The 14,388-nt window shown below is 33.5% G+C and overlaps 1 protein-coding gene across 7 annotated transcripts in view; it reads right to left on the bottom strand.

Moving 5' to 3' along the window:
• The window catches only part of CACNB4 (calcium voltage-gated channel auxiliary subunit beta 4), a 341,773-nt gene that overhangs the window by 139,245 nt on the left and 188,140 nt on the right, over positions 1-14,388 (bottom strand). For 2 of the 7 annotated variants that reach the window (XM_074303452.1, XM_074303455.1), the window contains exon 2: positions 13,216-13,376. The exons of 4 other annotated variants lie outside the window; for them this stretch is intronic. In XM_074303452.1, the coding sequence (XP_074159553.1) occupies positions 13,216-13,221 (6 nt within the window). In that variant the 5' untranslated portion in view covers positions 13,222-13,376. The remainder of the gene's footprint in view (positions 1-13,215; positions 13,377-14,388) is intronic. One more of the 7 variants, XM_074303453.1, reaches the window with a different exon arrangement.

Here is a 14,388-nt window from a genome sequence, read left to right as displayed (position 1 = left end):
TAAGTATCATGTTGACACTTAAAATAGGAAGAGTCAAAAAGGAAAAAGAAAATTACAGACCACTAACATCTCTAATGATTATTGATACAAAAAATTAAATAGAATAGTAGAAAGAAACTCTAGCAATGTATCCAAAGGATAAAGCTCTCTGACCAAATTCAATTCATATCAGGAAAGCGGGATTGACAACTATCAACTCAACTGGCCATATTGATAAAAATACAACAAAAAATTTAGGATTATCTTAATAGATGCAGAAAAAATATTTAAAAAAAACAATATCCTTTTGTGAGAAAAAACACTCTAAGAAAAAATAGATATAAATGGTACTTTCCTCAACATAATATTTATATCTAAAATCTGGAGCCAGAATTTTATGTAAGAATAAACCAGAGAACTTTTTAATGAGTATGACATTGTAAAAGGAAGATGCCCATTAACTCTCTTATTATTTTATATAGCATTAGAATGCTAGCTATAGTAATTAGGAAAGAAAAAGAAATTTAAGGAATAAGCATAGATAAAGAGGAAACAAAATAACTGTGTTTTGCAAATTATATAATGGTTTACTTAGAGGATCCTAGAGAGTCAATTAAAAATCTAATTGAAACGATAGCATCAATTATAGGATACAAAATAAATCACACATACACACACACACACACACACACACACGCACACACACACACACACACACCCCAAAATCAGCATTTCTGTAGCATATCAAATAAAAACTATCTAGAAGAGAAAGAAAATTCCATCTAAAATACTACAGAATTATATAATACTGGGGAATCTACCAACTGAAATACACAAGAACTATATGAATAAAACTATAGAACATTGCTTTTGGAAATAATAACAAATATAAATAATTAATGTTAATTGCCTATAAGTAGACTGAGCCAGGATGTTAAAAATGATCTATTTGTTCAACCCCAAAATTATTTTATACAAGTAGGAAAAATGATAATGAATTTCATTCAGAGGAATTAAAAAGTCAAGAATATCAAGGGAAATAATGGGAGAAAAAGTGGGAAGGAAAAGAGCCTAGCAGTATTAGATCTCAAACCTTATTCCAAGGTAGTAAATATTAAAATAATTTAATACTAGCAACGAGATGCCATTGCCAGTGGTTAGAGAATTGGGCCTCAAATTGAAATTGAAATCTATTCTCATATATGTCTTGGTTGTATAACTTTGAGCAAGTTAATTTCTTTACCTCTCAGTTTCCTCAGCTATAAATTGGGGAGAATAACAGCGCTTACCTCCCTTGGTAGTTATGTGAAGATCAAATAAGATAAAATTTGTAAAGCACTTAAGCTCAGTTCTTGATACATGGTATTATCTATGTAAATATGTAAATGCTAACTATTGTTATTAATTACTACTATTATTACTGGTTTAAAATAGAAGTTAATCAGTGACACAGAATGGGTATATATTGCTAAATCATCTATTAGTGTTCTATGAATTTAAAGATCCCAGCTACAGGACTCATTACTTGACAAAATCGTCCTGGAAAACTGGAAGAATGTTTGATAGAAAGTTAATTTGGACCAAAGCCCTATATTATATACCAAAAAAGGTCCAAATGGATATATGTCTTAGATATAAAAGGTGACATGAAAAGCAAATTAGGATGGCAAGGAAGAAATTATTGGTTAGATCTATGGATAAGAGAAGAATTCATAGCCAAGCCAAAGTTAAAGATGATCACAAAAGATAAAATTTTATTGCTTAAATAGAAAAGGGTTTTGCATAAATAAAACCAATGTATCAAAAATTAGAATGGAAAATTACCTGGAAAAAAATCTTTACAACTTCCTCTGATAGTGGAAGAGCACTGGTCCTGGAGTCAGTAAAACCTAAGTTCAGATTAGGCCTCAGACACTTATTGTGTGACTGTGGACAAGTCACTGACCTGTTTGCCTCATTTTCCTCAAATATAAAATGCATATAATAAAAACACCAACTTTGGGGGGCTGCTCTGAGGGTCAAATAAAATAATATTTGTAAAAAGAGCTTAGTACAGTGTTTAGCACATAATAGGCATTATATAAATGCTTATTGCTTTCCCTTCTTTTCTATAATATATGAAGAACTGTTACAAGTGTTCAATAACAACTATTTCTTTACTGATAAATGGTAAATGATTTAGAGCAAGCAAGCTTCACAGGAAGAAATTTAAGCTATAAACAATCATAGGAAAAATACTACAAATATCTAATTATCAGAGAAATATAAGTTAAAGAAACCTTGAGCTTTCACCTCAGAATGACAAAGCTGAGAAAAAAAGTTAATGAAAAATGTTGGAAGAGCTCTATGGAAAAACAGGCACATTGATGCATTGTTGACAGGATTGTGATGATTCAGCTCTTCTGGAAAGAGATTTAAAACTATACTCAGATACTTGACTGTGCGTGGACTCTAACCCAAACACTTTGACCATATTAGATCTACATCATTAGAAAAATTTTAAAAAAGAGGAAAAAGACCCCTTATGTACAAAAATATCTGTAGCAGCTATTTTTGTAGCGGCAAAGAACTGAAAACTAAGGGAAAACTCATCAATTGGGGAGTGTAAGAACTAATCAAGGAATATAAATGGGATAGAAAACCACTATACTAAGAAGTTAAGAAAGGTACCATTTCAGAGAAACCTGGGAAGACTTTCGTGAACTGATGTCAAGTGAATTGAGTAGAACCAGAAGAACAATTTATATTACAATAACATTATAAAATAAAGAATTCTGATTAATGCAATAACCAACCATGATTCCAGAGAACCAGTTATGAAGTATAATAAGAATTTCCTGTCAAAAAAGAGATAGACTCAAGTCAGAATGAGACACATATTTCTGGACATGACCAACATGAGAATTTATTTTTCCTGAATATGCAAGTTTTGAATGAGTTTTTTGTCTTGTGCCCCATACCATCTCTACCACCCCAGTAGGGCAGGAGATATAAAAAGAAAAGAAATTATTATTTGTTAGTTGAAAAAAAGAAAAATAAAAGGAATACCTTTTAAAAAAACTGAAATTCAACTAACTTCTCATTTGCCTAGACTCTAAAGGATTCTAGGCAAGTCTGTAAGGCTAAATTTTAGGGAAAATACAAATATATGCTAGTAGACATTTTCTCTACACCAGCTAACATTGACAGAGTTCCCTGTATCAATGAAATCGCATATTGTCTCTGTTTCTATCTTTATAGTCAATAAATGAGTAGAAGATGCTTAGTGTTTTATTGCCTTGTGCCTGAATGGACTGCCTCAAAAGGCTTTTGTCCAGTGGCTTCCATTTTTTATGTTTTTTAGAAAGAGTGGGAGGTATAGCATGGGTCCACTATCCTCTAAATATCCCATCCAGTACACTAATAATCCAGGAATTTGCCTTGAGTTGCTTTATGAAAGCCCAGTCACTAATTTCCATAATTCCCTCACATATTCTTCTTGAAATAAGCCCTTCCAGTTGTCTTCAAAAAGAAAAGATTTAGCAGGCAATGTACAAGTACAAAGCCTCTCATTTTCTGAGTCAGTTTGCAGATGAAGTTTTCATCTTAAAGTCTATCATATATACATTCTAAGCTAGAAAATAAAAGCTCAAAGGCCCCACAAACCACATCGGATCACAAATATATTAAATTTAGGCTGAGTCAGTTTCCAAAATTAACTATTTGATGTTTTGGATTCCTCTTGAGATTCTATCTTCTCTGCACTAATCATTAAGATAGTTTCAAAATCATCTCTGCCTGTATTGGCTGCTGGCTGGCATCTTGAAAGCCAGGCTCTTGCTATGTAAATTCAAATTCAGTGGAAAAATCTCTAACAGCTGCACATCTTACCACCAGAACATGTTGTCATTAGATAGGAAAATGAATCAAAACATTCTTGGAGCCCTGAGTTAGGCTTTTCTCTTGTTCTTTTTGCCTCTTATTTTTATATGCCTTTATTTTTTCCATTCAAAGTCATTGGAAGCCTTTTTCCAATTTAAGCATTGACGGTCCCTGAGAGATTTTTGAGGTACATTTACAGTCTTTATTTTAAAACCTGGGCATGAATATAATAAGATGTATCAAAATATTGTTAAAAATCCCTGGATAAGATTATACTTTGTGCAGTTCTTTAAGTAGTACCTTTTAACATGAAAGTCAAGAAGCACAAAATTAATTCAAAATGGTATAAAAACATTTATGATAATTAAATTTCATGATTTGCTTTATTAATAAAATTCTTCCTTTCCTGGTTTATGATCACGTCTATTGGCAATAATTTGTGAATTATAAAGATAACATAAAAGAAACTAGTTTTTAAAATTCAACACACACAATATATAATTCCATTAGAATACATAAAGCTAAGAACTAAAATAAGAGAATATAGAATAATAGAATATAGAAAATATAATACAAATGTTTATATGCAACAAAAGCTTGTATTGACAACTATATGATTATTACTTACATGTAAATATAGTCACAGTCCTGATTACTCAAATAAAGGGAGATCTAGCATTAAAATGACAAGTTCATCAAACTGACTTCAATTGAAATTCAAAGTCATTACCATTTTACAGTTAGATCAAAAATGTTAAGACTAGAAAGCACGGCCCTTCATTTTACAGAGAAGAATACTGAGATCTAAGGATATAAGAAGTTACTTTCCAAAGATCTCACACCTAATTGATAGCAGAGAAAACCCTATTACTTATGACACCTAACTCCTAAGTGTCATCATACCCACACTTATTTCCCATTTATAGTAAGTCCCTCATTGAACTGTCTATTAGAAAGCTAAGACCTAAAAATATGTAGAACAGAGCTATCTCCATAAACAGATTGGCACTGCTCAAGCAAAGCCATTTCTGAAAACATAGCTAGTAGCCAAAAGTAAAATCTTTCTCCCCAAAATATCTCCTTCACTGGGAATCTTCTTGTCAGAGGAAAACAGAGGAGTTTTATACAAAGGACAAGATAGATGTAGCAAACAGAGCAAGAATAAGGTCAATGATAAATTCCTTTTCCTAATACACCTAGATGGGAAAGGTCTTTTCTTCTCTCAAGTTTTTCCCTTTAGCATAATATATACCATTCCTTTCGTAGAATGCAATTCTAGGATTTTAATTCTTGTTTCAGCTTTCCAACCTCCAAGATCAGGAGATTTACTCAGTCTAAGATTTTATTATGTATGTGTATAAAAGAACTTAAGAAAAAAATTTTCCCACATGAAAAGGTCTGTCTTTTGAACCTTCATGAATGTAGAATTTAGAAATTATTATCAGACGAAACACTGGATGTGGCAGGGGTATCATTGTTTCCTGAGGCTGGGAGATCCAGCTAAGACAAGTAGCAGCATCCAGATCCTAGATATTAATCTGTTCAAAAGCCCACAACATGGGAATATTTCTTTAAGCAAATCTTGGGTAAAGAACTTCACTGATAATGGAGCTTGTGGGGAAAGGTTACAGAAAACGGCACCAACTATTAACAATTCTGGGAATATAGGTTATTTACACCTTCGGAATCTAATACTTAATGTGCAACAAGAAAATGGTATTTACACACATATATTGTATCTAGGTTATATTGTAGCACATGTAAAATGTATGGAATTGCCTGTCATCTAGGGGAGTAGAGGGAGGTAGGGGATAATTTGGAAAAATGAATACAAGGGATAATGTTATTAAAAATTACTCATGCATATATACTGTCAAAAAATTTAAAAATAATAATTAAAAAAAAACAATTCTGGGAATAAGTCTGGTTTTCTGAACTCACACAAAAGAGTATCTGACTTTAAAGAAAACCTAGACCTAAACCATAGTTGAAAGAGACATGATATTTCAATATCTTTTCTCAATAATACATCCTAATATTTAAAAATCTAATATTTAAGATTTATTTAATATTTCAAGAATTTAGAATATTTGAGAATTAGAAGAATTAAAATATTTAAGAATTTTAGATTTATTTAATACTTAAGAATTCTAATATTTAAAAATCCTGACCTCCAAGAGATTCTCCATTACACATCAAACAAAGAGTTATTGTTAACCTGTGAGCCAAGAATCCCCCAAAATCTATGAAAATAGATTTCAGGGTCTTTGATTGTGAATAGGGAAAAAATTTTTTTCACTAAACTCTAACCCAAATGTAGCGTTTTATTCATTATTAAAAGACACTATTCTGAGAAAAGTTTCAGAGGCTTCACTGGACTGCCAAAGATATTCATAATAGAAAAAAAGTTTAAGGATCCCCAGAATAAACTAAGAGCTTACTGATCTACTTTAGGCCCATTTTTCCTTGGAGGAGTCTGCCTTTCCTTCAAGATGGTCCATCATCCTTGGTATAATAGCTTTTTGTATATTCTTGAAAGGTTATTAAAGTTTCTCTACAGCCTTGGCTTCTCATTCCTGGCCCACAGAGCCAAGAGCTTTAATCATCTTCATTGCTCACAGCTCTCCTGTGGACCCTGTGGAAGTTCTCCATGTCCCTCTTAATTTCAAAAGTGTACGGCCGTAAAAAAGCAAAGTCACAATATAAAGGAGAAAAGTGGCACATGGAAAATAGATTCTGTTTTTATTAAACTTTCCAGGTCAAGGCCTTAGATTTGATTTCCCCTGGGGTTAGTTAACTACTCTCTGTTCTATGGCCACAAACAGAATCCCTAACCAAAACCTATGCAAAGCCCATCAGAGGTTACAAAGGGAAACAAGAATGATAGGTACAGATCTTTATACAATAAAATGAGGAAAGAAGATTGTAGCATTCCCCAAGCACAACTAGGTAAAAGGACAGACGAATGAGAATGGACGCACATTATTGCAATAGACTTAAGAGGAATTCACTGGAAAATTATTATGATAATTGACATTGGAATTAATTCTTTTTAATGTAAGTTGTTAGTAGCAGGTTTAGTTGATCAAACAGGTATTCAACTAATAATAAAACATTTTAATAATTTTTTTTGAAAATCCAGATAAAGAGATATGAATGAATAATTATGGTCTTTCCCTTCTACTAAAAAACACTCAAGCAAATTCACTAATAATGGATCGTGGTTTTATCTTGACATATAAATGATAGCTCATCCTTCAAGAAAAAAAGGCCAAAAAGAAGACCCGATAGCTAGAATCATGGCTACCAAAGCACAATAAAGTCCTACTTGTTTGAAGAGAGTTATATTATTTCATGCTGTCTAATCTGAAAATGAATGAATAAAATATGCATTTATCAAGGATTCACTTTCTACCAAATGCTGTTCTAAGCACTGAGGATTTAACAAAAAAGTGAAACAGTCCTTGTGCCTAGGAGCTCTCATTCTAATAGTAAGAGACTACACAATCCAGATGCAAGTGGCTTGATAGTGAAAAGGGAAAATATATTCCCCCCCAAAAAATTAGAATCTAGTCCATGGGTAATGGAAGCTAGCTCAGAAAGCAGTCAAGTGTCTAAGTTCAAAAACAATCTCTAGAAGCAACATTATTGTTATTAGCTGACAACCACAGATAAATCCACAGCAACCCAAAGTTAGAAGGGACCTTTGGCATTCATCTGGTCCAGCCCCTTAACTCCAAATAAATGAATGTTTAAACCAATCAAAGGAGATAATGGCCTTTTTCCTTCTTAAAAAGAGGGATAGAAATTATAGCCTTCTTTCTCTGTTTTATAACCTTGACAGTCAAGACTTTTTTCTTTCATTGTTGCAAAACTCCACAGAAACACATTCCCCCCCCCCCAAAAAAAAAAAAAGAACTATTTCTTTCATTTAAACCCATTTCCTCTTGGGCACTTTTCCATGGACAACCACTCCCCAACATCTTCCTTGAAGACAGTAATTAAGGTACCCTTTAGCCTTCTCTCCAGTAAAAAAAACAATCTCAATTCTTTTCATAGAAACCCTGAGGAATAATGTAAAACCCACTAGATTGAGAGGTCAGAAGATCTGGGTTCGTTTTCAGTCTTACAAGTGTATGGTCTTGGCCAAGTCCCTTCATACTAGGTGCCATTTCTTCATGTATATGTCCTAGAATGGTCAGGACAAAGAGCTGACCAGAAGCAAAGCAGAAATGCTGAAAAGTTAAAGAACAGCTGTTGTTAACTGAGATTGTAAAAATCTTTCTGTTTTGTCTATATATTCCACCAAAATGAAGTTTGAGATCTTAGTCTGTATTGCCCTTTGTGTTCCTAAATGCATACTAACAATTGAAATAGTTTCATGGATGATTTATATTCTCCAAAATCACAAGTAGTCAGTTCAAAGTTCAGAATATAAAAATCTACTACTCCCAACTTGCAATTGCTATTTTTTCAGCTGTTTAATTGGCTTAATCTCTGGCACAATACTCTGTATTCTTACCGATCCTCTGTCTTCAGCAATAGAGAAATGAAGACTGATTAAGTTTGTTCCCCACTTGTCTAGTGTTTTTCCTATAATATCCATACCCTGCTTGAACATCAATAAGGGCTTGTTGACTGTCTAACCTGCTTCAAATGTAAGAAAAGTTTTGGGATTTTAGTTATGTTTTATATTGTCAAACTGACAGATATTCAACTAATTTTCAAATCCTATGGGCAAAGATTTATTTTATATAATATTCACTAGAATGCCCTAGGTATTTTGGCTATATGTGATGATAATGAAGATAAAAATTTCAAGAAGAAAAAAGTAAATATATAAAAAAAATTGAATGACATAATTTTGTAAATTTTTTTTGAGTGTTAAACCTAAGAATAAAAAACTAAAGGGAGAACAAAGGCAGCAGGATTTAAGTGTTAAGGGAACCAGACATAGAGTTAGAAGATCGACTTTTTACTGTGTGTTCTTGAGTAAATAACTGCATCTCTCTGAGTCTCTCCTCATATGTAAAATGAAAATGTTGCATTAGATGTTCTCTAGAGTACTTTCTAGTTTTAGAATCAAAGAATCACAGAATTTGATGACAATAATGTCATGACAATAATGACAAGAGGTATTGTACTTATACTTGAAGTATATACTGAACATAGAGGGTGTAGAGAGAGATTTAATTGCCAAGAGAAAAAGAGTATAATTTTCCTTCCCAAAATAGTGCTAAATCTCCACACAGAAAAATCATACTATCATTTTCATATGAAAATGATGTTAGTGATAGACTATAAGTAGAATGTTATTTGTTATTTTTCCAATGATAGTGAGAGATTTGCACTGATCTTTTTATTAGCTGGGCATCCTTCAACAAATCACTTAACTGCACTGTGCTTTAGTTTAGCAATGGAGAATGCACTGATTTGTAGTCAGGAAGACTTTAGTTCAAATGCTGGGATCAGAAACTCACTATATATGTGACTGGGCACATCACTAAATAACTTGTGTTCTTCAGTTTCTTCGTTTGTAAGATGGGAATAATAATAACGTACTTCCAATCTTGTAAGAATCAAATGAAATATTGGTTATAAAGCACTTTGCAAACCCTAAAGCATTATATGTTCTCTTTCTGCCTCTAAGATTTATGATCCTATGCCTTCCTAGTCCATTCCCCATTAAATGAGCAGCAGTCCAATTCACATGACAGTTCCTATTGTCTAAAACCAAATTGTAGCCATGGATTAGGGTGAAGCTAATTTAACCATATACGATCAACTATGACTTCTTTATGACTATTTTAAAAACAAGTGAAATCAATTGGCTATTGATTAAAGAGAATGATTCCCAGGAAGAGATCAGATATGAGAGAGAGAAAGTAGGAGGAGAAAAGAAAGCAGGAAGTGATAACACCTATTTTACTTTCTAAAGACTTCTAATCAGAGACTAAGGAAATTGTGGTCAATTTGAGGTGTTCTTTATTTCTTTTTAGTTTTATAATAATTGTTGCTATAACTGCATCTAGAATCCATTCTAATAAATTCAAATTATGGCAACTTCCCCCCAAAAAAATCTATGGTAATCAAAGAGAAGGCTCTGCACATCTTTTACCTCACAAACTTATCACAATCCCTAAGAATATATAAGCTAAGGAAAAATGTATGTTCTCATCTTTACTCTTTATAGAATAAAACAAATGATAAGAAACATTTGGTTTTCACTTCTAAGCTATGATACAGCAAGGATCCAACTCAAACACTTGGATTATTTGTTGTTTTTTAATAAATAGTTTTTTATTTTCTGAAGATAAGGAATACCTTTTTTTTTTTTTTTTTTTTTTGTAATGGAATACTCCTGTCTCCCATTCAATAAGGCTCCCCCCCCATACACACACACACACACACACACACACACACACACACACACACACACACACACACACACACACCCCTCTGGAATTAGGAAGACCTGGGTAAAAATTTAGTCTCAGATACTTAACACCTGTATAACCCTGGACAAAATTCTCATCCTCTGTTTGCCTCAGTTTCTTCAGCTATAAAATGGGGAAAATAATAGCACTTGCCTTTCAAGATTGTTGTGAGGATCAAATGAGATAATATTTGTTGAGTTTTTAGTACAGTGTCAGGCAAATATTTCCCTCTTTCTTTCCTTCCTTCTACCTCTCATACCATAAGTGGTTTTTTCCCCTTGACTTTTGCTTTCATGTTTTTTTTGGAAAAAAAAAATTAAACTCTTTTGCTACTGCAAAAAGGAATTGTCCAAATATTTTAGAGGATTCAAATCTTTGTCCTTTAAGGTTCATCCTCCTTATACAATTATAGATTTCAAATTGGAAAGGAACTTAAATATCCTCAAGTCTAGCTTCTTTAGTTTACAGATAAGGAAACGGAGACCTGGAGGATTTAAGTGACATGCCTAAGATTGTACAATAAGTAAGAGTCTGCTGCAATATTTGAATCTAGATATGGACCACAACATAACATTTCCACTCTTTCTGTTATTGTTTGCTTGCATTTTTGTTTTTTCTTCTCAGGTTATTTTTACCTTTTTTCTAAATCCAATCTTTCTTGTACAACAAGATAACTATATAAATATCTATGCAAATATTGTATTTAACATATACTTTAACATATTTAACATGTATAGGACTACCTGCCAACTAGAGGAGGGGGGTGGAGGGAGGGAGGGGAAAAGTTGAAACAAGTTTTTGTAAGGGTCAGTGTTGAAAAATTACCTATGCATATGTTTTGTATAAAAAGAGCTATAATTTAAAAAAAATTGAATTTAGGTCATCCTGACTCCAAATCCATCATTAGCCGCCATGTTGCACCTATACAGTCATATTTACTTATATTTTTAAAAAAATTTGATATATCTTTTGGTGCAATAATTTTTTTGAATCTTTGCCTTTGAAAGTATGCTTATTAACAATATCAAGGATGAAAAAAAAAAACAGTATCAAGGATGTTGTTTCATTGTCAAAAGTAATTAATTTTTCTTCTAAAATTTTATGATTGTACATATTTTACATTAATCATCAATTAGAAAGATCTATCTGAATATCTGTGAATAGATGTGCTCATGATTTACCTTATATGGAAAGTATATTTTTATAAGTTAACAAAGGAATCTTAAACTTTTATAGGTAGTTATTGTAGCAAGTAAACAGATTAAAAGAAAATGTGTTATATTTATATATGCATTAACTGTGTATACTCAACAATGTATAATTCACTTTTATTTAAGTACTCATCTTTCTGGAAACATCAAATAATGTCAATACAAATAGCACACTATTTCATTCTTATGATGAAAAATACTTAAAGAATTTACTCTTCTATACTCTTCTGTATCCCTGACAAAGTTTAAACCTCCTCTTCAAAGTCATTAAAATTCAAAAATATATAGTTTCATCAGTGAAACCTGGCTACAGAGAGTGAAAACAACTCTATATAATCCATAGTCTCCATGACTCACAGCTAGATCACAGAGGTCATCTAATCCACCCTTTTGTAAGTGAAGAAACTGAGACAATAGAAGTGATGTGACTTACCTTGGGTCACACAGCTAATAAGTAATATAGCCAGGCATCAAAGCAAGATCTTACTTGATTCTAAATCTAGAGTTTCTTCTATGGTACCTCATTGCCTCCTCTGAAAACGATAATAATTTCACCACTTTGTTCTTACAAAAAAATTCATAGAAATTGCAACAATATCCATGTTGTGTTTTCATTACCCAACAAATAAGTTCTATTCCTAGAGCATTTCCACTGATATAAAGCAACATAGAGTCTCTATTTAAATTGCAACTTGTCCCACAGTGATTACCTGCCTAAATTACTAGCTAATCAGGAAAAATTCTGAGGTACACAGTGGGATCAGTCGCCACAAGACACCTCAGCTACCAGGACTGATAAGTAGCTTTGTAGGGAAAAAACACCATAGCAGCTGTTTATGCCTGAACATTTATTTAAACAACAACAACAACAACAACAACAACAACAATAACTCAGGACTGGTATGTAGAGCTAGCCCTCCACAAAAACAGTCCTTATCCAACATCTGCATATACTGATAGCTGATTCTAATTAGCTTGGTCTAACCATTGCACTTGTCCTGAAAAGGGTATAAGGCATTGGATGAAGCATGTTCACGAGGTACTGAGCACATTGGCTCCCATATGATGATATGTTCTAGGCATGATGTTACACAAAATCATTCCGATTCTACATCAGAACAAACAGGACCACATTCCCTGAAACCATGGCAAAGTTTCATGACTTATTTAAAGTCATATAAAGATCCAAGAACATGAAACTCTCAGACTTCAGCTGATATTAATGAGCTTTAACCCTTTCCTCTGTAAAACACATAGAAGCAATAAGCAAATAGCCCTAGTATAATAAATTACTGCCAATCCTCTGGACAAAAATTTAAACTGTACAAATATATACATCTTTTACAAAAGTGGATCAATCAGACCTCCAATTCCCTGCAATAATATGAGCTGCTCTCTATGCACAATAAAATATCCTATTTGGACTAAATCATCTATCCGTAGACAACACCTGATTATTACAGGATTACTGAATGGCCACATAGTTATTTGTCGTAGGAGGGGGCACCACCACCAACCCTCCCCCCCAAACCTTTCCCACAATACAGAGTAGCAGGCCATGGTCGCATGGCTTCCCAACCCCCAAAAAGGAAGTGCAGCAGTACTCATCATTCAGTATCTATATGTTATCTGGCTGCAGTTCACCATCTGAGTAAAGCCTTTGGATTCCTATCCACCAAACGTGTTTAGAGAGCTTTGCTTTAATCTGTGCAAACCCACACACTTACAGCCATAAATGCATTTGCACTGAGAATGACTGCTGAGGATGTGAATACTCCAGGTGTGGCTGTATTTTTCACTTCATCGGCACAGCTATTTAGGCCTAGTCTTCTCCATTGGCTTGAAGCTCTGTTCACACCATCTTGGGTAACACATCACATTATTCTTCCTTATAAAAACAAATAAACTCAAATGAGCATTTACAGACAGTTCATCCTCCTGAATATTTTCTTTTCCCCCAGCATCTAAGTAAAGAGAAAAAAAATGTTCTAACCCACCCAGCTAAAATCATCCCAAATCAGAGATTCACCTGATCAATTCCTTCATTTCACAGGCCTCCCCCACGTTCCTCACCTCCGCAGATCTGCTCAACCCAAGGGTTCTTTGGTTGTTGGCAACCACTTAGTCACCAACAGTACGGCACTGCAGTACCAACCCACTATCCAGCAACTTGGCTACCTGAGTCGTACCAAGTCTATGCAGTTTTAATTTCCCCTTTACAGGACAAGCTACATAGTCCCAAGAGGCTGAGAAAAAAAATGCCTTCACACTTATAATGGCTCCCCTCTGAACCAGGACATCAAGAATTTAAATAGTTCTCAAGAACATAGAGCTGGAAATATTAGCTCCTAGCTGATTTTGTTAATAACAGAGTTGGTTTCAAGAGGCACCTCTGAAATAACTCCAATCCATTTGTGTACACAGGATGTCCAAGTTTAGAACTAATGGTTGAAAATAAAACTTAACTACAAAATTCAATGAGGCATTAAATATTTCATAACTGAGTGCAGAGAGACGAGTTATAAAAATAATCAGGTCTTGGGAAGGATCTAGGGAAGCTCATTTGCAAAATTCAAACACTTTTTCATTCCCCTCCCACCTCACCCCTAACTCCCAGTTATGTATTTTCTTCATCCCAGTTTTAAGGGCTTCAGAATTTCTCCTCTGAAATAAACTGACAGTTGGATAATTTACTAGTGTGTTGGGCAACATGTTGAGAGGTTACACTTTGCAGAATTAAAGTTAGTGCCCACTAAAGCACGCAGGCAGAAGAATGGAATGCCTTATCTGAACTGAGGATTTTATCTCCCATGGACATCACATCATTTGGTACATACGTCTGCATTGACGTATACACGAGTTTATATTATAATCTTTTATTTTGTGTTTAGTCACAGAAC

This window comes from Sminthopsis crassicaudata, chromosome 3 (assembly GCF_048593235.1).
Source record: "Sminthopsis crassicaudata isolate SCR6 chromosome 3, ASM4859323v1, whole genome shotgun sequence".
NCBI classification, from domain to species: domain Eukaryota; kingdom Metazoa; phylum Chordata; class Mammalia; order Dasyuromorphia; family Dasyuridae; genus Sminthopsis; species Sminthopsis crassicaudata.
Note: the sequence above shows the minus strand (reverse complement) of the source record. Positions and strands in the feature narration are given on the sequence as shown.